General features: G+C 49.7%; 1 protein-coding gene across 1 annotated transcript in view; it reads left to right on the top strand.

Moving 5' to 3' along the window:
* Positions 1–24874, top strand: part of TDRD1 (tudor domain containing 1) — a 97763-nt gene extending 72889 nt beyond the window's left edge. Inside the window, exons 17-22 of the mRNA XM_044299758.1 lie at positions 3931–4050; positions 6854–6970; positions 8325–8492; positions 8749–8970; positions 9137–9174; positions 23560–24874. Coding sequence (XP_044155693.1) covers positions 3931–4050; positions 6854–6970; positions 8325–8492; positions 8749–8970; positions 9137–9174; positions 23560–23619 — 725 coding nt within the window. The 3' untranslated portion in view covers positions 23620–24874. The remainder of the gene's footprint in view (positions 1–3930; positions 4051–6853; positions 6971–8324; positions 8493–8748; positions 8971–9136; positions 9175–23559) is intronic.
* Positions 24875–26289: the final 1415 nt, after the last annotated feature.

Raw genomic sequence — 26289 nt, 5'->3', positions numbered from 1 at the left:
CAATTCCAAATCCACCCTCCGGGGTCGTTTGGTTGGTAGCTCTCCACCTTCACAACTCCCGTGGAGGACAGCTGAAGTATTCCTGATCCACCCTCCGGGCCGTTTGGTTGATAATTCCCCACCTGGGGACAACTGGAACTTCCCAATCCACCCTCTAGGGTCGTTTGGTTTATAATTCTCCGCAGGCTCAATTTTATACAGGGCCTCTGTTCCCAATCCACCCCCTGGGTAGTTTTGTTGATAAGCCCCTACCTACGCAGTCTGCAACTGCTAGGGGCGGGTTTCTGAGGCGTAGACCTGCGCACTAGCGAGCAGGTCATCTTCTCCTCGAATATCTCCACACTTCCTCCCCAGGTCACGCTCAGGCGCACCCTCTCTCACAGGAGTGGGTCTGTCCGAGGGAGGGGGGGGCGGGGGGAATCACTGATTCAGACCCTGGCGTGAATCCGGAACAATCTCCTAAGATTGCGTCTACGGTGGCCAGTAGCACTTGTCGTAGGCATTACCCCCTTCCTTAGGCGGAGTAATTGCACTACTTCAGGATACAGTTCTGACCTTATACATTGTCCCCTGCCATAGGTGGACTAAGTACAATAACACTGTTTTCAGTGCATTATTCCTTCTGTAGGTGGCGGAATTGCACCTCCGCTGGGTTCAGTACCTGCCGTATTCATTAGCTCCTTCCATAGGTGGAGCGATTACATTCTCACTGGTTACAAGGTGTGCTGTGTGCATTACCCCCTTACTCTTGTGCTAATTGCTCTCCCACAGGGTACAGGACTGCCATATGCACTAGTTCTCGCCGTGGGTATTAACCCCCTTCTTAGGTGGGGTATTTTCCCTACCACTGGCTTAAGTACTCCGTACGCATTCCACCTTCCATAGGTAGGGTAATTACACCACCATTGGATATGGTCCGACTGTCGCACTATCCTTCCATAGGCGGAGTGTTGTGCGTCACTGTGCTTCCTGCCTGCCTGCCTTACCCCCTTTTGCAAGTGATCCACTAGCGGGGGAATAACTGAATATCTTCAGATTCTGCAATTCAACTGCGCCACGGCTCTAGATGCCTTCGCTTATTTCATAAGGGGGCGTGGCAAGAGTCGGTACTCAACGGTGCTCGGTACTCTTACTCTAGTGCTATATGAGTGCTGCCAGTGGTTACGGTGACTATTCCTCATTGTGTTCCTTTGCAGCTGGTGTTGGGCATGATTATAACTCCTCTGTCTTCTCAGGGGGTTTACTAGCATCACTTGTGTCCTAGAGACTCCCATCTCCATGGGCTTCCATTGTCCCAGTCGGTCATATTGTCCGCATCAGTAGTAGTGCGTACACCATTGCACATATATGATGAGTACGTTCCAGCGAGTCAAGTGTAAGGCCTAGTTCACACTTCAGTGTTTGGTCAGTGATTTCCATCAGTGATTTGTGAGCCAAAACCAGGTGCAGCTCTAAACATACAACAGGAGCAGATCTTTCCCTTCTACCTAATGTATATGGAGGCTCCACTTCTGGTTTTGGCTCACAAATCACTGATGGAAATCACTGACCAAACACTGAAGTGTGAACGAGGCCTTACACTGACTATATTCTTTATTCCATTCCTCTGGTTTAACTTTGCAGCCTGTTCTCCGCTGGTGCGGATTTTACGCTGGTACTAGCGTTCGCAGTCGCTGCAGTGGGGCATTCCCTCAGGTAGGGGTTCTACCCTGACGCTGGCTTGGCGGTTGTTCCTGTTCAACGCCCTTCCCAGGTGGAGCGTTAAGGTATGATACTGTGGCTTCTACCGGATTCCTCTACTCTGCCCCTCAGTTTGTGCTGGCACGCACGCTGCAGCTCCTACGGTATGGGGGTCCTGGAGTAGCCATTACATACTCTGGCTCCTCCTGCACGGCGCCTTCGTCAGGTGACTGATTCTTCTATCGCCGAATTCGGGGGCGTACGCTGCATGGCCTCCTCCTTAGGCGGAGTATGGCACCGCCGCTATCATCCGGTGGCTACTTCTGTGTACTGCCAGTCTCAGATGGGGAATGGGCTTCGCCCTTCCCCCTTTTTCCTTCCGTTTTTTCCTTCTCTTGCTCAGGGTTTACGGCCACTCCGCAAACCTTGGTAGCTCCTATGTTACTACTTCGCCTCATCTACGTTGATGCAGGGTATTGGTTCTGTGGGTTTTTCTTCCAGTCTTGCTCCGGACCGACTGTTGTGCTGTGACGTTTTCCATATTCTCCTTCTACAGGTGAATCCTACCCGTTGGTCCTGGGTGTACTACCCGTATCTACAACTACCTCTCTTGAGACTTGACTAGTGACTGCCACGTCAGTCTGATGTAGTCATGCCTTTTCACTGCACATTCTGTGGCTAGACTACGAGACTCGCCATGCCAGGCTGAGCGGGGGTGCTGTCACGACTGTTGATGGAGTTTCGTTCCTGGAACAGAACACCCCTTCTATTCTTCCTCCTTGAGGCAGGAGTTTTTTCTCTCTAATCTTGGTTTGCTCGAAAATTCCATCGAGCAGTGTTGCTACATCGTCAATACACGGTCGCTGACTGAACTCCACCGCCGGTGATTCTCATATCGTCTCTACTTTTACCTATCCAATGTGTTGATTCCTTGGCTTGCGGTTGGACATGCCTCATTCAGGCGTTCTTTTCTCTGTAGTTTATCAGCCAGCTTCTCAGTCTCCCCACAAGCCTTGTCGGCTCGGGGGACATTGGTGGACCACTTACCGTTTCCATGGAGCGCTTCCCTTTAGCAGGGGTGGATCCTGCGGTCCTGGGTTTTTGCTTGGATATTAGTTCTTTGCTGGGTAAGGTTCGGCACTGTGTATCCTTCCCGCGCCCTCTGACCCACCCGGGGCCCACACATACGGTTCCTCCATACCGTTCTCCTTTACCGCCTTGGGAGCGGACCTTAGTCCTTTCAGCGCTCCAGAATTCTACCCTTGAACCCTTGCGGGAAACGTCCCTCCGACTCCTGTCCTGGAAGGTGTTTTTTTTTTCTTGTGGCTATCACATCCATCAGAGGGGTGTCCGGGTTGGGGCGCTCTCTTTCAGAGCATCTCCTGGTTCTGGAGGGTTCCGCCCTTCGGTGTCACGGCTCATTCCACCAGAAGCGGTGGGCGCTCTTGGGCTCGGAGGATTCAAGGTTCGGCCGCGCAGTTGTGCAGGGCGGCTACTGTTCTCCTTACGCACATTCACTTAATTTTTGCCAGGTGCATACTTATGCATCGGCGGGCGCCGCCTTTGGACCGCAGGTCTTGCAGGCGGCAGTTCTTAGTTGCCTGCAGGGGGCGCTTGCTCCATGGGTCTGTGGTTTTCCCTCCCTGTAGACTGCTAACAGCTTTATCTAGTGTCAACGCCTCCTAGAGGACATAGCTATACCACGGTTCCTGTGTCCCCCAATGAAGAGCGAGACAGAGATTTTACTGGTAAGTTTTACAAAAATCGCGTTATTTCACTTCTGATGGTTTGGAGTTTCCTATGATCCAGTGCTTCAGACAAAAACTGAGTTTTACTGTGTAAATAAAGTGAGCACCTCATTGCTTGCATGCCTCCGTTCTGCAAAATATTGCTTGCCGTCTGAATGCCTGTGTGGTTCATTGTTCACAGTCTGCAGACCCGAGTTCTCCATGATATTTGGTTTTGGGGAGTGGGCTCTTATACAGTAGTTATAAAAGCAGACAGTTGCCATTCAGTCATTTCCGTTTAAACAAAACTCAAGCTCCATCCTGTTTTTTTATTGCATGCTTGGAGTTTAACAGCAGAGCCCTAATAAATGGTCTATTAGCGTCCAATGTACTGTGGAATTCCCGATTTGATCCAGACTTAAAAAATAACACATGTGCTGTGGATTAAGCAGCATTGTGGTTATCTGTTTGCCTGAGGAGCAGTTTGGAATTTGCATCCTTAAAGCTTCTTACTGTTTGTCAGGGGTCTCCATTGCACAAACATGGATATCTGTGGATTTGCCTCTAAATGAAGCCGTACCTGCCTGTGTTATGAAGGTGATCAGTCCAGACCTGTTCTACGTCTTCCCAAAAGAAAACAGAGGTGAGAAAAGATAAAACCTTCCTTGTAGGTTTGCAATGTCTGGCTGTCTTTCAGAAATTTTCCACAGGATAGCTCATGTATAGTGTGCACGGAGGCAGCGCCACTTGATCAGTACGACCGCAATTACTGCCTATGGGATCCCTAAGGCTGGGTTCACACCTGAGCGTTTTACAGCGCGTTCCTACGCGCTGTAAAACGCTCAACAGGCAAGAACCAATGATTCCCTTCGGGAATGGTTCTCACCTGAGCGGTTTACAGCGCGTACGATCGCGCTGTAAAACGCCCGACGCCCCAAGAAGTACATGAGCTTCTTTGGGGCGTCTTGTCGCTCGTTCCCGTACATAGACTTCAGCGGGAACGCGCGACAATGGGCGTTCGCTTGTCTCTGTATGCGCGATTGCAAACGTCCGTACAATCGCGCATACAGAGCGCTCCATCGCGAACGCTCAGGTGTGAACCCAGCCTTAATGTGTATGTGATTCTTCAAAGGAAAATTAAAGGGCATTTCCTGCCTGAGATAACAAAAAACTGGAGGTTGGTGCGGTAATGAAGATGGATGAGGGGCTGCTCTGGATGTTTCCATAACTTCCATAGTAGTAAATAGAAGCTACACAATCAACTTCCACGTTTCCGGAAACAGCGTAGCTTGCTGTGTCAGGCTGGTCGTGTGGCTGCCATTCACTGCTATAGGAATTAAGAAAAACAGTGAAGTGCAACCGGCTCGGATGTTTCCGTAAGGCTACTTTCACACTAGCATTAATATTTTACGGTATTGAGATCCATCATAAGGTCTCAATACCGGAAAAAACGCTTCTGTTTTGTCCCCATTCATTGCGGAGCAAGACGGATCCGTCATGACAATGCAAGTCAATGGTGATGGATCAGTTTTCTCTGACACAATAGAAAACCGATTCGTCCCCCATTGACTGTCAATGGAGTTCATGACAGATCCATCTTGGCTATGTTACAGATGATACAACCGGACCCGTTCATAACGAATGCAGACGGTTGTATTATCAGAAAAGAAGCGTTTTTGCTGAACCATGACGGATCCTGCAAAAATGCTAGTGGGAAAGTAGCCTAACCTTGGTTGGCGCTTACTTTGATTATTCTTATCTCAGCCATTAAAGGTCAAGATGGGATTACCACTTTCAGGTCAGAAAAACAACTTCCTGCTAAAGGGTTTGTGTTAGGGTCCATTCACACGTCGGCAAGTGTTTTGCGGTCCGCAAATTGCGGATCCACAAAATAGAAACGCATGCCATGTGCGTTCCACATTTTGTGGACCGCACCTGGCCAGCACTATGATAGAAATGCCTATTGTCCGTGTCTGCGGACAAGAATAGAACATGCTCTATGTTTTTGTGAAGCCGCGGAACAGATCTACGGAACACTGTGTGCTGTCCGCATCTTTTACGGCCCCGTTAAAATGAATGGGTCCGCACCCATCCTGCTAAATTGCGGAACGGATGCGGATGTGTAAATGGACCCTAAATGCGAGGACCTTTTCTTTGTACCCTGTTAGTGCATGTAGATGTCATTGAGGGGAGAGATTCGCCTCTGTGCCCGCTCTCACAGACTTTACTCCTGTGAATTCCACGGATGGATATTCATTTAAATGGCCGCCATTTAATTCTACCTTTTCCCAACAGTGGTTTCCATAGTGTTTCTCGTAATTGAGAAACACTAATGGCCACATGGGCTGAGCAGTTCCTGTAGCTTTAGGGTCCATTCACACGTCCGCAAAATGCGTCCGCATCCATTCTGCAATTTCGGGAACAGCTGCGGACCCATTCATTTTCAATGGGGCCGGAATGTGCTGTCCGCATCCGCGGATCCACACTTCCGTTCCGCAAAAAAAAATGAACATGTCCTATTCTTGTCCGCAATTTTGGACAAGCAAAGGCATTTTCTACGAGAGAGCCGGTGATGTGCGGTCCGCAAAATGTGGAGTGCACATTGCTGGTGTCTGTGTATTGCGGATCCTTAAAGGGGTTATCCTGGAAAAGATAATGATGACTTATCCTCAGGATAGTTCATGTTTTGGGATCCCCGCTGATCAGCTGTTTCACGGAGCCACTGCCCTCACCGAAGCTCTGGTGAGCAATGAAGGCTCCGGGCAGCTTTTGAAAGACAGCGCCATACATCGTATAGTGGCCGTGCTTGGTATTGCAGCTCAGCCCCATTGACTTGAATAGGGCTCCGCTGCAACTAGGCCATGTGACCGCAGTATGGTGACGTCACTGACCTAGGAAGAGACTGCAGCGCTCAAGGCTTCTTCTAACAGTTGATCATCGGGGGTCCCAGGTGTCGCACCCCTGCAGATCTGATACTGATGACCTATCCTGAGAATAAGTCATAAATATATTTTCCTGGATAACCCTTCTAAATGGGTTGTGCTTTTTTCTATATTGATTACTTGTCCTCACGATATCCTCATTTTGTTTGAAATCATCTGATTTGAACTTTAGACTAATTTGTATGGGTACCATAAGGGCTGTTTCCCGATGCAGACTGCAGAGGCACGGAGCATTAACATGACTGATAATGCTCCGTGCCTCTCTGTGATCTCTTTACTACGAAATCACAGTGATTTCTTGGCACTCTTTCACGGAGCGGATGCCACGCACGGCATCCGCTCGTGTGAAACAGCCCTAAGACTTGCTAGCCGGAGGCAAAGGAAAAACATTGCAAAACAATTATGTGATCTTGTTTAATTATCTGACTGAGAATTTACCTTCGTGTCTGTGAAATCTGTCTTCAGATCTGTTCTGATTTATTGCATCTCTCTTTTTCCCGTCAGTCGATGTAAAGAAACTCCACCAGGTGATGCTGGAAATAGTTGATTATTGCAGCAAAGAGACAGAAAACCACAATTACAGCCCATTGGTGGGGGACGCCTGCTGCGCCAAGTTTACCGGTCTGTAAAATGTATTTTTTGGGGGGGGGCGGTTTTACCTAATAAATTCCTTGTTGGTTGTCATTTGAGGCCAGTGTGTAGTATAAGAAACGGGGAAATGCCATATACATCCCCTGTGTGAACCCTGAACTGGACGATGACTTCAGGAGGTATCCATCCGTTCACTGCACTACAGGTGCAATTCTGTGCATTACAGGGGTTAAACGGTTTATCGCTCTCATTAAAGGGGTTGTCTGGTATTGGGAAGATTGCAGTAGGTGTACAACAATGCCCTAAATGTTGCCTGTCCTACCTTTACCCGACATTTCTAATGCTCAGTTTTCAAATCTCCAACTCTCAGCCGGAAGTGCTGTGTTTCCAAGACTCAGTGGCGTACCGGGTCCCTTTCTGCTGAGCGAAGCCTCTTCCGCTTCGCAGGGAGCCCGGTGACGTCACACTCAGCCACATGAATTATTCAAAGTACCTGGACTGAGCCACGCCCCTCTGGTCCGGTGATGTCACCGGGCAGGGTGCTTTATTATGAATAAAGGAGGCAGAGCACGGAATATTAATGAGGGGGCGGAGTCACGGTGGAGATGATAGTCTGCGCTGGGAACCGCAGTGCGGCAGGAAGGTAGGAAAAATAAACACAGATGTAAACAATGCATGGGGGACCGTCAGAGCCATGTAGAAATGGTGAAAATACCTAAAAACATACTGTGTAGGGGGACCTTTTATTCAGCTGTTAATAGTGAGTACACTTTAAAATACCGGACAACCCCTTTAAGTGAAACATAATAAGAGACTTGCAGGTGCATGATACCTTTTTAATGGCTAATAAAAGTAAAATCAATGATGTTATATAGAAAACTTTTGAGACAACTCAAAGGGGTATTCCCATCACATACAATGGGGGCATATCGCTAGGATATGCCCCCATTGTCTGATAGGTGCGGGTCACCTACAACGAGAAGAACGGAGCGGGGAGAGCTGTGGCCGGATTTCTCGGGGTCCGTCCACCACCAAGATTTGCTCTCATACAAGTGAAACTGAGTGCACCGCTCTGCACTGCTCCCATTAATTTCTGTGGGGCAGACGGTGGCTCCATAGAAATTAACAGAGGGCAGCTGCGCATGCCCAGTGCGCCCTCTATTAATTTACGGACTCCATACTCACTGTAGGTGCGGGTCCCAGAGGTGGGATATGCCCCCATTGTATGTGATGGGAATACTCCTTTAAGTCTGTTCATCAAGCGGAGCATCTGAAGAAACACATATATACGGTATACTTAAAGGAGCAGATGTAATAAATCTATAAATGCCATGAAATATGTCAGCGCCATACAAATGGCAATGTAGTTATTTTGTATTTTTAGAGGACGGCCAGTGGTACCGAGCTGTTGTCCTTGAGGTACACGATTCCTCAGCCAAAATCATTTATGCTGATTATGGCAATATGGAGGTCCTACCCTTTTCATCCCTTCTTCCCATGAAGCAAAGTTTTCTGGAGTTTCCTGTGCAGCTGACGAAATGCTCTCTTGCAGGTGAGACACATTGTAAAAACTGGCATCGATTAGATTGAGATCGTAAAGTAGGTTGAAGAAATTTGTGAGTTTGGAAGGAACTAAACATTCTCCATAAGGAGAGGCGTTACAAGCCATATACATAAAATGTGTGCTAACATGTCGTTTCTGGATGACCTGTTGGGTCCACCCCGTTTACTGTGTCAGTACTACATCCTCTATATTTAATGCCATTGTTTGTGCTAGTACTATATCCTCTTTTCCCATCCCCCTGTAGATGTGCTCCCAATTACTAAATCATGGCCACCAGAAGCTACACACACCCTGTGTTCTGTATTACTGGGAGCTGAAGTTCTCATCACAGCCAAGTCACTAGACGCTGGGGTATATCGCGTATCTGTGGACAAGCAGCAGGAGAGTGGCGTCCTTCATGTGGGTGAGAGGCTGGTGATGGATGGACTAGCAAGAAGTGTGATATCCATGACTAACAGCTGTTCAGGTAAGACAGCAGCCAGTCTGCACTTACAGAGCCTGTTCTCTTCATGATACGGATGCAGCTTCTTCATCTGAACATAAATATTGTCTTGTGTGCTTTGTTCTTATGCTGTTTTATTTATTTTTACTTTTTGCACAGTTTTTCTCATTCCTTTTGCTTTAATTTACAGAGGGAAATGACTGCTGCTGTCGAGATCTGCTGAAAAGAGTAAGTCCCATTAGGGTTAAGTTCAGACCGGGTCCAAACATAACACCCGGTGCATTATGCTGTAATATGTGGCAAGTAGAAACTGGAGGCAGCAGTGGTCTCTTTTAGAAGCAGTGCGCTTTTCTTTTGTCTAATCAGATTTTTGGAAACATCCCGTTTTTAAATGTATTTGGGATTTGTTTTTTACTACAGCACACATTCCACATGTAAAACATTTACTAAATTAGGTTGTAAAATTGCTGAATGCCTTACAAATGTTTGGGGGGAAAAAATCCACCAAATCGGCTGCAAAATGTGCATGTATTGTCATGGATGTTACCTTTTCTCGTACTTTTTTCCATTGGGGGACACAAACCATGGGTATAGCTTAGAGGTATTAGTAGGAGGGACACTATGCAAATACAAAAGAGCTCCTCCTCCTCGGGCTATACCCCCTAACTCCACCAGGAGAAGCTCAGTCTTTGCTTAGTGTCTGGTGAAGGAGGTTGACGCTCTCCGATTCTACTCCTTTTTGTTATTTTTATTCTAGATGGGGACACAGGTCGGCATGGCGCCTTCCTGGTCTCCCGTGGAGTGCCCGCCGCCATCTTTGGGACGTTGCCTGGCTGCCTCCATTTCCCCCCAAGAAGATAAGTGGATCCGGGCTCGACCTGTCAGCTCCGGCATCCCACCAGCTCCCGGGTCACCTGCTGCTGCCCTCCATCCAGAGCACTGCACTCCTGGAGTCAGACGTCTGAAGAGGTGAACCCTGCTGGTCCTGAACGGAGGGAGAAGACTGCAGGAGCAGATAAGTATACTGCAATCGCTCTCTGCTCCCCCCCCTGTCTTATGTCTATGGGCCGCCTGGGTGAACTGAGGGTGTTATCTCTGTCCGGGGGTTCTAGGGCATGGAGGCACTATTCTGGCTAATCTCCCTGCTGGGACTCTCGGCTCCCTTTGACAGAACGAGGATTTTGGGCTGCAACTGCAGGCGTGTGTGCTTTCTTAACTCCCGCTTCGCTGTGTTCGGCACGAAGGGACATGTTTTTAGGAAGCACAAGGAGTGGAGCGCACGATCTTTTTGCGCTTCTAGCGGCCGGGGGGCGGAGCCTAGCGCTTCGCTCCGCCATCTTCCTCCGTCTGCTACAAAGGTTCCCACGCTACTGACCGCTCCCCTGCTGAACAGCAACCCTATTCAATCTGCTTCTCTCTGAACAGCTGTCTAGCTTTGTATGTGTGTGTGTATAAATGCCTTGCTTCTGAGGTGAACGATCTCTAGTTCGATTCCCAGAAGACACTTAAGGTTTCTTTTCTCTAACTACAACTGTAGATTCTTGCATAGTTGTTATCATGCCTAAGCCTAGTCACCTTCTCAGGTTCCAATGGGGTCCTGTTAGACCACTGGTTTTTGTGCCTCCTGCCCTGGCCCTGGACAGGATCTCCTTCCTGCCCAACCCAGCTCCTAAGGCAAGCTGGTAGCTCAGTGATAAGGCTGTTGCCCCAGTCCAGGCTTTCTGAGTCCAGGCTTTCTTTTTTTTTAAAAGGGGAAAAATGTTTATTGCGGAGCCGGCGGTACCCGCTTGGGCATCTGCCAGGTCCTGCGCCGCCGCTGACTTGGCCTGAGTCGCCAAGGCAGCCATGTCCTTTTTGGACCGTATGGCAGTTGCCAATCCAGTTGCCCCTACCACTCCGTCTCCCCGCAGTGGTTCCCGCTGAGGTCGCCTGACTAATAAGAGGCAGCGTAAGCGGTAGCATCCATCCTTGGATGACTCAGTTTTCCCCCCTCGTCTAGAGATGTGTTCAGACGACCCCCCCCCCCCCCCAAGGAGCGCAGGTCTGAAGGGGGATTGTCCGGCTCGGACGAGGTCATGGAGCAGGTCCCTCCGCCTAAGCTCCCCAAGTTTGGCGGACTTAGTAGCGGCTGTCCGTGACACCTGTAATCTCCAAGGGGATTCTCCTCTACGTGAGAGTTCCCCCCTTTTTGTTTTCCGTCCAAGAAGCCACAGGTTGCCGCGTTTTTTCCTATCCATGAGGAATTTCCGCGGTCATACCCAGAACCTGGGACAGGATCATCCTTTTACGACTGAGCAGTGGGGAGGGCTGGTCTTCTCTCCCCTAGGGTGGATCCCCCAGTGTCTAGGATCACGGCCTTCCCTGTCCTTACCGGCTCCTCTCTGCAGGACGTTCTGGACAGGCGCCTAGATTCTCTCTTAAGAGCCATTTATCTCTGGCGGGCACGTTAGGCCAGTGTTCTCCCCAAGTGTGGTTGCAGCGCCACCACCTGAACCTGGCGGAACATGATGCGTCTACTGACACACCGGATTTGGTTCTCCAGGTGTCTCAGTCTTCCAAATTCCTTTGCGAGGCTTCTATGGACATTGATTCCCTCGCTACCTGCATTGTAGCCCTCTCGGTCATTCTGCACAGAGAGGTCGGGTTGATAGTGTGGGACGCTGACGCTTCTCCAAGGGTCCCCTTACTAACCTCCCCTTTGAGGGTTCCAGGTTTTTTTAGGGCTCAGCTGGACGAGTTCTTCTCTACCGCTATCTGGGGGCAAGAACTCTCACATTCCACACCTACGTCCTAACGTCCCTTTCGAGCCGGTTCCATTACCAGTCCTTTCGCTGCCCCGTCGCTGGGGGGGCTACAGGACTCCCGCAGGAACCCCCCCCCCCTTCAAGCCCCAGCCGCTATGGTGTCCAAGGGCGCAGTCGGCCTCCCTGCTACTTCCACAGGTTTGGAGGGCTCATGTTCAGGACGCCTGGGCTCTAAGAATTGTAACGTCGAGTTACAAGATAGAGTTTACATTCAGCGTTCCGGGGGATCCGTTCCGCTCCTCGGATCTCTGGATGGCAGTTTCTTCCCTTCTGGACCAGGGGGATTATTACCCCGGTTTTTCCAGAGGAACAGGGCACGGGTTTCTTTTCAGACCTGTTCATCGTTCCAAGGAAGGAGGGGTCGGTGCGTCCGACCCTGGATCCGAAGCTGCTCAAAATTTTTTCCTCCGGATAAGGAGGTTTAGATTGGTATCCCTCCGCTCCGTTATTGTTTCTCTTCTTCAGGGTAATTCCTTGCGTCCGTAGACTTCCGGGACGCCTGTCCGCATGGCCCGATCGCAGAATCTCACAACGATTCCTGCGCTTGCCATGGGTGGCCGACTCTATGTATTTTTGTCGCCCTCCCTTTCTGGTTAGCGTCTGCCTCTAGGGTCTTTACCATGATCCTAGCGGCTTTCATGGCTCTTCTTTGCACCAAGGACATTTCTTGGCGGCCTTACCTGTAACAGCGTCCGGATCACTGTTCAAATGAAACAGCTCGGATGGTTGATCGACTTCCACGATCCTTCTCCTCCCGTCCCTGAAGCTCTCCTTCTGGGGATATTTTTGGATGCCTTGACCAAGAGATTTTTTTTCTTTCAGACTACTAGGTCTTCTGGATCCAAATGGCGGTGTCGCACCTTCTGCGCTCCCCGTGTCTCTCCTTTCGGGAGTACCTGCGGGTCCTGGGTCTTGTGGTGGCCTCTTCCGAGGCCGTACCATATGCCCAGTTTTTTCTCACACTCTGTCGCCGCGACAGGAGTTCTTTCCCTCTGGGACGAGACCTCTCGTGATCTGTACGCTTACATCTGCAGGTGACGCGTTCTGTTTTTTTCTACAGGTTCAGGAAGCTCTTTTTTTTTGTGGGCTCCCTATGAACCTGACGGCGGGAAGATCGTTACTCCCGTTCTTTTCCTGGAACACTGATGCCTGCCTCTGGCTGGGGCGGCGTTCTCCGGTCCCACTCGATCCTGGGGGTTTGGTCGGCAACGGAATCGTTTCCCTATCAACATCCCTGAGCTGAGAGTGACTTACTTCAGCCATCAAGGTGGGACCGCAGCCGGACAGTGATGCGGGAAGTAAAAAAAAAATATAATAATAATTCTGCTGTTGGCGGAGTCACACGTTACGGTGTGGTCAGCGGTATTCCTTCCGGGAATAGGCATCTGGGCTGCGGACTTTCTAAGTCGAAACAAGGTGGATCCAGGCGAGGGTCTCTGCATCCGGGTGTCTGCGATGACGTGCGTGGCAGGTGGGGCCGTCCGGATGTGGATCTGATGTCGTCATAGGTTCAGCAACAAGCTCCCAGGTCTCCGGCTGGCGCCCAAGGTCCGAAGGCATATGGGGTGGACGCGCTGGTGTCTCCGTGGCAGGTCTTCAGCCTCCTCTATGTCTTCCTTCCACTTCTCTTCTGTCGAGGGGTCTACGCAAGATTGCGGTTGACGGGATTCCTACCGTCCTCATCACCCCCGATTGGCCTAACCGCGCATGGTTCTTGGACGTGGCTCGGATGCTGGCGGATGCCCCATGGCTTCTTCCCGACAGGGAGGTTCTACTGTCTCTGGGTCCTCTCTTCCTCCGGAATCTTCGGTCTCTTCGTTTAACGGCGTGGCTGTTGAAACCGCCATCCTGAAGAAGAGGGGATTCTCGGATTCGGTGGTTAGAATCATGATCAGGGGAAGCCGGCTTCCTCCCAGATTACTATCGTACCTAGTGTGCCTTCATGACTTTTTGTGAGAACTCGGGGTTCCCTCCCCTTCGCTTTTCCATCCCGATGGTGCTGTCTTTTCTTCAGTCCAAACTTGAGATGGGACTGTCGCTGAGTTCCCTGAAAGGTCAGGTTTCGGCGCTGCCTTTAATGGGTCCTGTGAAGGTTTTTCTTCAGAGCGTGGCACATTTGGTTCCCGTATGTTCCCCTTTTGCCTCCTTGAGATCTCAATTTCGTCCTGCGCACTCTGCAGACGGCCCCCTTCGAACCTCTGAAAGAGGTCTCCCTGACCTTTCTCACCTGGAGAGTGGTCTTCCTTGTGGCCACATCTCCCATCAGACGGGTGTCGGAGCTGGTCGCTCTTTCCCGTCAGGAGCCCCTTTCTGGATTTTCTCCAGGATACGGTTGTGTTCCGTCCGGTTCCCTCCTTTTTGCCCAAGGTGGTCTCTTCTTTCTACCTTTAGCAAGGATCTTGTCCTGCCCTCCTTTTTCCCTTCTGGCAAACTCCAAGGAACGCGCTCTACACTTCCTGGCTGTCGTCCGGGCCTTGGAAGTGTACCTAACGGCTACCGCTTACGTCCGCAGTTCTGATTCCTCCTTGTGGTTCCTGAGGGACCTCGTAGGGGTCTGGCGGCCTCCAAGGTCAGGTCACTGTGGCGCGATGGATCCGCTCGGCTGTTATCGCGCTCGTGGTAGGGTTCCCCCGGCTCGGATTGCCGCTCACGCCACTAGGGTGGTGGAGGCTTCCTGGGCAAGGCGCAATCGTGCCTCTGCGTCTCAGCTGTGTAAGGCGGCCACCTGGTCGTCCTTACGGTCCTTTACGAAGTTTTATCAGCTGCATCCCTGGCTTCGGCTGATGCTGTCTTTGGCCGCAGGGTTTTACAGGCTGTGGTTCCTGTTTGACCGTTGGACGTTCCTCCTGGCGGTGCTGATGTTTTTTCCCACCCCATGGACTGCTTTAGGACGTCCCATGGTCTGTGTCCCCCAATGGAAAAAAGTACGAGAAAAGGAGATTTTTTTGTGAAACTCACCTGTAAAATCTTTTTCTCGACTTTTCCATTGGGGGACACAGCTCCCACCCATTCTGCCTGTTGCAGGAGGGGTTTTTCAGTTTGTTTGTGGTTGGACCTTTTAGGCTTGGTCCGATGGCTTCCGTTATTTTTTCTTGTCTCCTACTGCTTTGCAATGCCTGAGCTTCTCCTGGTGGAGTTGGGGGGTATAGCCCGAGGAGGAGGAGCTCTTTTGTATTTGCATAGTGTCCCTCCTACTAATACCTCTAAGCTATACCCATGGTCTGTGTCCCCCAATGGAAAAGTAGAGAAAAAGATTTTACAGGTGAGTTTCACAAAAAATCTCCTTTTTTACTGCATCAGGTACAATTCCGCAGCCCCTTCACAAGATTATTTCTTCTGAATCCACGTGACCTGAAATCCATGCAAGTCGTTAGATGTGAAGGAAGTTTTGAAAACCCCATTGACATAATTTGCAGTGTAATATTGTTGTATGGAATCCTGGTCATTTCTCGCACATTCCATTGGGGGACACAGACCATGGTATAGCCTAGGTATGCAAATAAAAAAAAAGAGAGAGCTCCTCCACGGGCTATACCCCCATGCTCCACCGGGAGGACCCCAGTCTTGCTTAGTGTCGAATAAGAAGGTGACATGTTAAGACTCTATACTCCTGTTTATTTTTTTCAGCAAGAGAACACAGGGTCGCATCTTGCTTCCCTGGTCTCTCGGTGGAGCGAGCGCCGGGGTCGAGTTGGCATCCCCGGATACCTCCCCCCCCCCCCCCCCCCCCCCCCAAGAAGTTAAGTGGAACCGGGCTCGACCTGCAGCTCCTGCCCTCCTACCAGATCTGGGGTCACCTATCCTGCCCTCCTACCAGATCACTGCCACTCCTTGTGCCAGCTGACTGAAGAGGTGAACCCCGCTGGTGTGGAGCAGAGGGCGAAGACTGGATAACTATATGCGGCACTCCTGCAGAGAAGTGGCAGCGGTACTGTTACATGCGCCACTCGGTTCCCCTACTCTTCAGGCGGCCGCGACTCTTCTTAACCCCTGCTACGCCGTTTTGGCGCCGATTATTTATTTATAAATTTTTTTATATATATACTTCCCGCGTGTGGGTTTCGCACCATCCTTGACGCGATTAGTGGGCGGAGCCCTATTTCTTTTGCTCCGGCGCTTCCGTCTCAGCGCTCTCCACCCGCGGCTGCTCCCCCCTCCTCCTCTCACTCAGCCCAGTCCTCCCTCCGCCCCGTAGGAGCCCGTGGGCCTCTGCCATATCTAGGGTGGCCGCTGATTTAGCCCAAGTCTCTCGGGCCGCCATGGACTTCATGGAACGCATGGCGTCCACGGATCTGGTGGCTAACACTAATCCACCTCCCAGTGGTTCCCACAGAGGCCGCTCGGCTGCTAATAGGCAGTGTGCGCAGCAGCATCCCTCCTCGGATGACTCTGCTTCCCCTCCTCGTCTGGGGGCCCGTTCAGACACTTCCACTCCTCGCAGGGACCATAGATCGGAAGGGGAACAATCCAGTTCAGACGAGGACACAGCTGGTGGCAGACTTGGTAGCGGCGGTCCGGGATACTTTTGATATCCAGGAGGAATCTCCTTCCACTAGTAGCCAGGAATTCCCTCTTTTCCATTCTAGGAAACCACAAACGGTTGTATTCCCCATCCATGGCGAGTTCGACAAGGTCCTCTTTAAGGCCTGGGACCGCCCTAATCACCGATTTTTCTGCCACGAAACGCATGGATACTCTATCTATTTCCGGCAGAAAATGTGCAGCAGTGGTCTTCACCCCCTAAGGTCGACCCACCGGTGGCCAGATTGGCTAAGAATACAGCCATACCTGTCTTGAACGGTTCCTCTCTGACAGGCGTTTGGATTCTCTTTCCAAAGCCATTTTCACTCTGGCAGGCACCTTGAACTTTGTCCTCCAGATGTCAGGCAACGAAGTTTCTCTGCAAAGCTTCCTTTGATGTTAGCAGTCTCTTTGCGTGGGTTTCGGTTACTCAGCGCAGACAGGTCTGGTTTAAGGTTTGGGACGCTGACGCTTCCTCCAAGCGTTCCCTCACTAACCTCCCCTTTGTGGGTTCCAGGCTTTTTGGTGCTAAGGTGGACGAGATCATCTCGGACGCGACAGGAGGCAAGAGCACCAACCTGCCCCATTATAGATCCAAGCGCACCTTTGGAGCTCGGTCCTCCGGTTCTAGGAACCAGTCCTTTCGTCGCTTCTCCTCTTCCAGGTCTGCGGCGGCCCCCTTCCAGACCTGGAAGCCTGCCTTTAAGCCCCAACCTTCCTGGCGCCCGTGGCCCCCAAGCAGTCCTCCACCTGAAGGGGCGCCCCCACCTCTTGCAGTGGGGGGCAGACTGCTCTCCTTTCAACAGGTTCGGAGAGCTCACATCCAGGACGCCTGGGCCCTGGAAATTGTAACCTCCGGTTACAAAATAGAATTCGCTTCCAGGCCTCCGGATCGTTTCTTCCCTTCTCGGGTTCCGGGGGATCTGGCCCGAGCTTTGGCCCTTTTACAAGCGGTTTCTTCCCTTCTGGTCAGGGGAGTGATTGTCCCCTGACCAGAAGCTGCAGGTTTCTACTCTAACCTATTTGTTGTGCCGAAGAAGGAGGGATCGGTGCGTCCGGTCCTAGACCTGAAGCTATTAAACTGGTCCCTGCGGGTTATTGCTTCTCTTCTTCCGGGGGAGTTCCTCGCGTCTGTGGACATCCAAGACTCCTATCTGCATTTCCCCATCGCAGAATCTCGCCACAGGTTCCTGTGCTTCTCTGTCGGCGGACAGCTTTACCAGTTTGTCGCCCTTCCCTTTGGGCTGGCGACAGCCCCTCGGGTATTCACGAAGATCTTAGCGCCGCTCTTGGCGCTTCTCCGTACCAGGGGCATATCTCTGTTGCCCTACCTGGACAACATACTGATAAAGGCTCCCTCCCTTCCCCAGGCCAAGGACAGAGTCCGAATCCCTGTTCAGACTCGAACAGTTCGGCTGGCTGATCAATTTCCAGAAGTCCCCTCTTCACCCCTCTGAGAGTGACCTTCCTAGGAATGGTTATGGACAGTCGGTGTCTCGCCTCCTGCACTCCCGACGTCTCTCCATCCGGGAGTGCATGGAGGTTCTGGGGCTTATGGTGGCCTCCTTGGAGACCGTCCCCTTTGCCCAGTTTCACACTCGACCTCTGAAGCGGGCGATCCTGTCCTTTTGGGACAGGACTTTGCGCGGTCTGGACTCTCGGGTCCGCCTGCCTCCTCGGGTTCGTGTAGAACTCTATTGGCGGCTGTCCCCTCAGAACCTGACTTCAGGGAGGTCCTTCCTTCTTTCCTTCTGATCTCCTGGACGGTCGTCACCACCGACGCCAGTCTCCTGGGTTGGGGTGGCGTTCTCCCGGCCCGGACGGTTCAGGGGGTTTGGTCGGTGGCAGAAGCCCGCCTTCCGATCAATGTGCTGGAGCTCAGAGCAATTTTCCCTCTCCCTTTCTCATTGGACTCCTCTCCTAGCAGTTCACCCGGTAAGGGTCCAGTCGGACAATGCCACAGCCATCGCTTACGTCAACCATCAGGGCGGGACCCGCAGCCGGACGGTGATGCAGGAGGCGGCAAGGATCCTCCAGTGGGCGGAGACTCATGTTCCAGTACTGTCGGCAGTGTGCATCCCAAGGGGTCGACAATTGGAAGGCGGACTTTCTCAGTCGCAACACAGTGGATCCGGGAGAGTGGTCTTTACATCCGGAGGTATTCGAGGACGTCTGTCGCCGTTGGGGCCGTCCGGACGTGGACCTGATGGCGTCCAGACTCAACAACAAGGTTCCCACGTTCCTGGCTCGGGATCCGGAGGCGTACGGGGTAGACGCGCTGGTGTCTCCATGGCAAGACTTCCCCCTCTTCTATGTCTTTCCACCACTGCCAAAGGTCCTTCGCGAGATCACGACAGAAGGGATTCCGACCATTCTCATCGCCCCCGATTGGCCTCGCCGCGCCTGGTTCTCGGACGTCACTCGAATCCTGGCAGACGTTCTGTGGCCTCTTCCTCTCAGGGAGGACCTACTGTCTTGAGGACCGCTCTTCCACCAGAATTTACGGTCACTTCGTTTAATGGCATGGCTGTTAACTTGAGACCGCCATCCTAAAGAAGGGCTTCTCGGACTCCGTTGTGAAGACCATGATCAAGGCCAGAAAACCAGTTTCCTCCCGGATATACTATCGTACCTGTAAGGCTTTTCTTGCCTTTAGCAAGCTAGTCGTTTTTCCCCTTCGTTTCTCGGTTCCGGTGGTCCTCTCCTTTTTCCAGTCGGGTCCTTTTTGCCCATGGTGGTCTCCGCCTTCCACCCTAATGAGGATATAGTCCTGCCCTCTTTTTGTCCAACCCCGGCGAATCGCAAGGAGCGCGCTCTCCATTCCCTGGATGTTGTCTGTGCTCTGCGGGTGTACCTGTCTGTGTTACTGCCCCTTTCCGCCGTACGGACGCCCTTTTCGTGATTCCCGAAGGTCTCGGTGGCTCGGAGTATTCAGTCGGCTATTGCCACGGCCTATCGTTCCCGTGGCAGGGTTCCCCCAGCTGGGGTCACCGCGCACTCCACCAGGGCGGTGGGGGCCTCCTGGGCTAGGCGTAATCGCACCTCGGCATCTCAAATTTGTAAGGCGGCCACCTGGTTGTCCTTACATACCTTTACGAAGTTTTACCAGATGCACTCTTTGGCATCGGCTGATGCCCTTGGGTGCAAGGTATTGCAGGCGGTGATTCCTTTTTGACCGCGGGGCGTTTCCCTCTGGAGGTGCTGATCTTTTTCTTACCCCATTGACTGCTCTGGGACATCCCATGGTCTGTGTCCCCCAATGGAATGTGCGAGAAAAGGAGATTTTTTGTGAAACTCACCTGTAAAATCTTTTTCTCGTCTTTTCCATTGGGGGACACAGCTCCCTCCCATTCTTGCCTGTTGCATGAGGGGTTGGTTGAGTTCTTCGGGACCTCAGGGTTAACGGTCCGATGGCGGTATTCCTTTGTTCTGGTCTCCTACTGCTTTTGCATGCACTGGCGTCCTTCCGGTGGAGCATGGGGGTATAGCCAGTGGAGGAGGAGCTCTCTCTTTTTTATTTGCATAGTGTCTCCTCCTAGTAATGACCTAGGCTATACCATGGTCTGTGTCCCCAATGGAAAAGACGAGAAAAAGATTTTACAGGTGAGTTTCACTAAAAATCTCCTTTAATGCCACGCCTGAACGTGGTTCTGTTTTACAGGGGCCTAACCCCAGAGCAGAGACTCCCAATAAAGCGTTTGTTCGACATGAACTTTGTCTTTCTGTTACTGTCAGTAAAATTGGGCACAATAAGCAACACAGAAATCTCCATATCATGTTATACAAGAGTGCTGCAAATTGTGCTGTGGCATGCTGTAGGGGAAATGCTTTTTCAAGTGTGAAGAAAAGCAATGTAGTTGACTAGTCACCCAGCACAGAGGCAGTTCATTCATGCCCAACTGTAAAATAAGCATCAGGGCGGTGTTTGTTTTAATTGAGGTCTGTCTAGACCCTTATCTGGTGTCCTATCCTCCCACCCTGGTGCAGAGCGCTGTGTTAGGACATGCTGTCAGATATCTGTCTGCTTTGCGGCTTGTCTGTTGTGTATGAGATGGGTGCAGAGCAAAGAGACTTTCTTCTCATCTCTGTAGGAGGCTTCGGCCGGGTTCACATCACCATTTCATTTTATGTTCTTCCAATCCATCAGAAAAAAAGAAAACTGATCCTTTATTTTGAGCATCTTTTATGCACATTCTGAATCCGTTTTATCCATTTCTGTCTGAGATCCGTTTTTTAGACTGAAGAAAAGGTAATTTGTGGAGGACTTTTACTTCTGTCTAAAATAACAGATCTCAAATGGAAATGGCTAAGAGGGATGCAAAATTAGTTTAACGGATGCTTAGAATAAATTAATACAAATAAGTCACAGGGGCCTGATGGGATACACCCAAAGCTATTAAAACAGATTTTTTTTTTTTAACCAATCACTGGCAACAGGAGTCGTCCCGGAAGATTGGAAATTAGCAAATGTTGTGCCCATTCACAAGAAAGGTAATAGGGAGGAATCGGGCAACTATAGGCCAGTAAGCCTGACATCAATAGTGGGGGAATTAATGGAAACCATACTTAAGGAGAGGATTGTGGAACATCTAAAATCCCATGGATTGGAAGATGAAAAACAGCAGCATGGGTTTACTTCAGGGAGATCATGTCAAACTAATCTTATTGATTTTTTTTTGATTGGGTGACTAAAATAATAGATGTCGGAGGTGCAGTAGACATCGCTTATCTAGACTTTAGTAAGGCTTTTGATACTGTCCCACATAGAAGGCTTATCAATAAAGTGCAGTCTTTAGGCTTGGACTCCCATATTGTTGAATGGATTAGGCAGTGGCTGAGGGACAGACAGAGGGTTGTAGTCAATGGAGTATATTCAGACCACGGTCTTGTTACCAGTGGGGTACCTCAGGGATCTGTTCTGGGACCCATATAGTTTAATATCTTTATCAGCGAAGTTGCAGAAGGCCTCAATGGTAAGGTGTGTCTTTTTGCTGATGACACAAAGATTTGTAACAGGGTTGATGTTCCTGGAGGGATTCACCAAATGGATAAGGATTTAGGAAAACCTAGAGGAATGGTCAAAAATCTGGCAACTAAAATGTAATGTTGATAAGTGCAAGATAATGCACCTGGGGCGTAATTACTACTATTTCAGAAGACTTAAAGGTAGGCAGACCATGTCATAGAGCAGCAGGAGATGCTAGCAGAATGCTGGGGTGTATAGGGAGCGGCATTACCAGTAGACAGAGGGGGGCGCTCATGCCGCTCTACAGAGCACTGGTGAGACCTCATCTGGAGTATTGTGCGCAGTACTGGAGACCATATCTCCAGAAGGATACTGATACTTTGGAGAGAGTTCAGAGAAGAGCTACTAAACTGGTCCATGGATTGCAGGATAAAACTTACCAGGAAAGATTAAAGGACCTTAACATGTATAGCTTGGAAGAAAGACGAGACAGAGGGGAGATGAGAGAAACTGCTAAATACATAAAGGGAATCAACAAGGTAAAAGAGGAGAGAAGATTTACAAGAAGAAAAACTGCTACAAGAGGACATAGTTTAAAATTAGAGGGGCAAAGGTTTAAAAGTAATATCAGGAATAGGGATCGACCGATTATCGGATTTACCGATATTATCGGCCGATATTCAGGATTTTGAACACTATCGGTATCGGCATCTATTTTGCCGATATTCCGATAGCGTATGGGGAACACAGATCGCGCTGCTGACAGCGCTCTCCGTGTTCCCCTTAGCAGCACAGGGGAGAAGGAGCAGTGTCTCCTCCCCCTGTGCTGCTGCTGCCGCTGCCGCCAATGTAAGGACAGGGGACAGGAGGAGGGGAGGAGCTATGGCCACTGCTCCACCAATGAAGATTAATCTCTCATTCATTCATATACAGGAGGCGGGAGCTGCAGGATCACATAGCCGGCTCCCGGCCTCTATGAGCTGTAGCTGCGATCTGCGGTAGTTAACTCCTCAGGTGCCGCGGATCGCAGCTACTGCTCATAGAGGTCGGGAGCCGGCTATGTGATCCTGCAGCTCCCGCCTCCTGTATATGAATGAATTAGAGATTAAGCTTCATTGGTGGCGCAGTGCGCCCCCCCTCCCCCCCAGTGTTTAGCAGTGGTGGCGCATTGGGCCCCCCCCCCCCCCCCAACATTAAGCATTGGTGGCGCAGTGCGCCCCCCCTCCCCCCCAGTATTAGGCAGTGGTGGCGCATAGGGCCCCCCCACCCCAGTCGCAGTGCGCCCCTCCACAGGATCCCCTCTCCCCTGCTCCTCCGATCGGAGCCCCAGCAGTGTAATGCTGGGGCTCCGATCGGTTACCATGGCAGCCAGGACGCTATTGAAGCCCTGGCTGCCATGATAAGCTCCATGCTGCTGTGTGCACAAAGCACACAGCAGCAGGGACAGTGTGAGCTCCTATTCACCCTGATAGATCTCTATCAGGGTGAAAAGGACAAGGGTTCTAGTCCCTAAGGGGGCTAAAAGTTAGTTTAAAAAAAAAAACAGTTACAAAAAAAATAATAAAAACACCAAAATATTAAATATAAATGAAAAAGAAAGATTTACAAAAAAAAAAAAATACACATTAACAATAAACATTAATTTTCAGCAGATTTGTGGGAATTTTTATTTATTTTTTCAAAAATGAAAATTCCCAGAATATCGGTATAAATTATCGGCTATCGGCCTGAAAGTTCACAAATTATCGGTATCGGCCCTAAAAAATCAATATCGGTCGATCCCTAATCAGGAAGTATTACTTTACTGAGAGAGTAGTGGATGCATGGAATAGCCTTCCTGCAGAAGTGGTAGCTGCAAATACAGTGAAGGAGTTTATGCATGCATGGGATAGGCATAAGGCCATCCTTCATATAAGATAGGGCCGGGGCTATCCATAGTATTCAGTATATTGGGCAGACTAGATGGGCCAAATGGGTCTTATCTGCCGACACATTCTAGGTTTCTATGTAAATTGTTTTTTTTTTTGTTTTTTTCTGTTCTTCTGATGGATTAGAAGAACAAAAAACAAAATGGTGATGTGAACCCGGCCTTAACGTGACCTCCAAGTACATGAAGAAATGACTCCAGTTCAGAAGGAGGACACAATAATCCTAACTACTGGCAATGTAGATTCTGCTGCAAACAGCGGCCGCAGACCACCCAAATGTGTACACTAGGAGGCAGAGTGCTCTGATTAATACATTTTTTAATGAAATATTTTGTAATGTTTTGCAGATAGTGAATGCGTCCGCTGAATTTTCCTACTTCTTGTCTTTTTACAGGTGGAGAAACTGGAAAAAATGATGCTGTATCTTCTAAATACACAAAAATTAAAGCAATGAAGCCGTGCTCTAAGTCAGCACAAAAAACTGTTTGCACTTCCAAAAACACCTTCATTTCTAAAGCCGGTTCACATGCCACGGTCCGCAGGTTTTTTTTTGTGTGCGTTTCAGAGAACAGTCCAGTCATATGTAATGGGGCGAAAAAGTAATGAATCACTGTGTAAGGAAAAGATAATTACTGTATAATGTGTGGAAAGATTCTTGTTTATATGTTGATGCTGAAAACTCTCTGACCCTGCCGTCACAGCTGAGGGGCTTGTTACAGTGTGCGACTGCAGATACCAGCTATCGGCCTTGGAGTCCAGGACTCAGGTTTGTACAGTTGGATTAAACTCAAGGTATTGCCTTTACTAAAAATGCCCAGAACGGGCTGGTTTTGCGGCTTCATCGCTGGCAGGAGCACAGCTGGTCTTCCCCTGCTTTCAAAAGTTTTGCATTGCAAAAGTTAAAAACCGCAGGTAGAACCTGCAACATAAATTGACATGCTGCAGATGTAAAGGCCACAGCAGAAGTGGGTGTAAGCTGCAGGTTTTCTGTACATGATTTCTGAAAATCTCATCCACTTGGCTGCTATTTTACAACGGATTCACTGAACGCAAATGTGTGAACCCACTGTGAGGGTCTGTTCACATGTAGTGGATACAATGCAAATTTGTCTCTGTGTATTTGTGTGTGGCAAAACTGCAGTGTTGTACAGTACCAGCAAAGAGGGTGGGATTTTAAGAAATCTTAGCCACACGCTACGTAAATTGACCTGCATTGCACATTTCTTTAATCCTCAGATGCCGACTTCTGCTTCGGATTTCACCATAGGGGGGGATTTTCTGCAAATCCACACCAAAATCAGCAACTACTCCACAGCAGAAAATGCTGTATGTATTATTAGAGAAAATCCTGCTGCAGATTTTGCAGCGTATTCAGAGTAAGCTCTGCGGCATTGCAAAGGGTGAGATCTGCGGCATGAATTAAGTTGCTGCAGATTTCAGAAGTTTACTTTATGGAATGTTTTCTCAGAGTGTGAATGAGATTTCTTACTCATCCAGTTTTACTGGTACAGTGCGACACTGTGGATTTACCGCACAGAAATCTGCAGTGTCTGAACATCCCCAGAAGGACTTGTCTGCCTGTGTAAGCCTACTTTCACACTCGCGTTTTGGCTTTCCGTTTGTGGGATCCGTTCAGGACTCTCACCAGCGTCCAAAACGGATCAGTTTGCATTCTAATGCATTCTGAATGGATAAGGATCCGCTCAGAATGCATCAGTTCAGTGTCCATTCTGCTTTGGAGACGGACACCAAAACGCTGCCTGCAGCGTTTTGTTGTCCGTCTGACAAAACTGAGCCAAACTGATCCGTCCTGGCACACAATGTAGGTCAATGGGGACGAATACGTTTTCTGTGGCACAATGGAATTCGGATCCGTCCTCCATTGACTTTCAATGGTGTTCAAGACGGATCCGTCTTGGCTATGTTAGATAATACAAACTGATCCGTTCTGAACGGATGCAGACGGTTGTATTATCTGAACGGATCCGTCCATGACTGATCCGCACAAAACGCGAGTGTGAAAGTAGCCTTACTTGAAGATTTGCATGCTGAAGCACCGCAGATTTCACCGTTTGCATTGCATAGGTTGAGATCCGCTGCAAATCGGCATGTGGCGCATTTGCTCTAGCCAAATCCAAGATGTAAAAATTCCTCAATGTGTGGATTCAGCATTACAGGCGTTGGCGCAAAACCAGGTCAGAATTAGTTCTCCGCACCAGTGACTGTGTATTTACTGCAGCAAGCAGAGATCTTGGAAATAGTGAGGAATTGGAACACAAAGTCTATTAGAGAGTTGTCTTTTATGCAGTGATTGAGCTTTGTAAACAGAAGACTGAGTGACACAACTGGACGCGATGTGATGAATCGGTGTCTGAACTTGGCCTTACTGCACTGGATGATTTTTCTGTTTGCAGCGTGGTGATGATGACTGCGCGAAGCGACATGTTTAAGCACTTTACGTTTTTTGCACTTTTGTTAGCTTTTTCTGCTGGAGATCAGTTTTCTATATTTGAGGGAATGTTTATTACAAGTGTTTGGTTTATCACCATTAAGGAGCAGCCGATCATTTATAATATGTTACCATGACAACAGTTTTCACCACAAGTTTTGAGGAGTTTAGATGTAATGAAAGCAATCAGATGTCTGGAAGATTTTGGAGGGAAAAGCCCTTTCCTGTCATCAAACGTAGTTCTCATTCCTGTTATGTTTTGACATCTGATTTGGAATAAAATAGTTTGTTTGTTCTTGGCCTGTCCGTGTCTTTACTGCTCATGATGTGTTACTGGTCCCCACACCAGTGGGAGCCACGTGTCAGTCCTCCAGAAATCTGCTTAATGGTGTAACACTGCATAACGGCTGAGTTACAGCGTGCATCATGCTCCAGAACTGCACAGCGACTCCACCAGCAGAATAGTGAGTGCAGCTCTGGAGTATAATACAGGATGTAACTCAGGATCAGTACAGATAAGTAATGTATGTACACAGTGACTGCACTAGCAGAATAGTGAGTGCAGCTCTGGAGTATAACACAGGATGTAACTCAGGATCAGTACAGGATAAGTAATGTATGTACACAGTGACTGCACCAGCAGAATAGTGAGTGCAGCTCTGGAGTATAATACAG

This window comes from Bufo gargarizans, chromosome 6 (assembly GCF_014858855.1).
Source record: "Bufo gargarizans isolate SCDJY-AF-19 chromosome 6, ASM1485885v1, whole genome shotgun sequence".
Classification (NCBI taxonomy): domain Eukaryota; kingdom Metazoa; phylum Chordata; class Amphibia; order Anura; family Bufonidae; genus Bufo; species Bufo gargarizans.
This window is presented reverse-complemented; position numbering and strand designations above follow the sequence as displayed.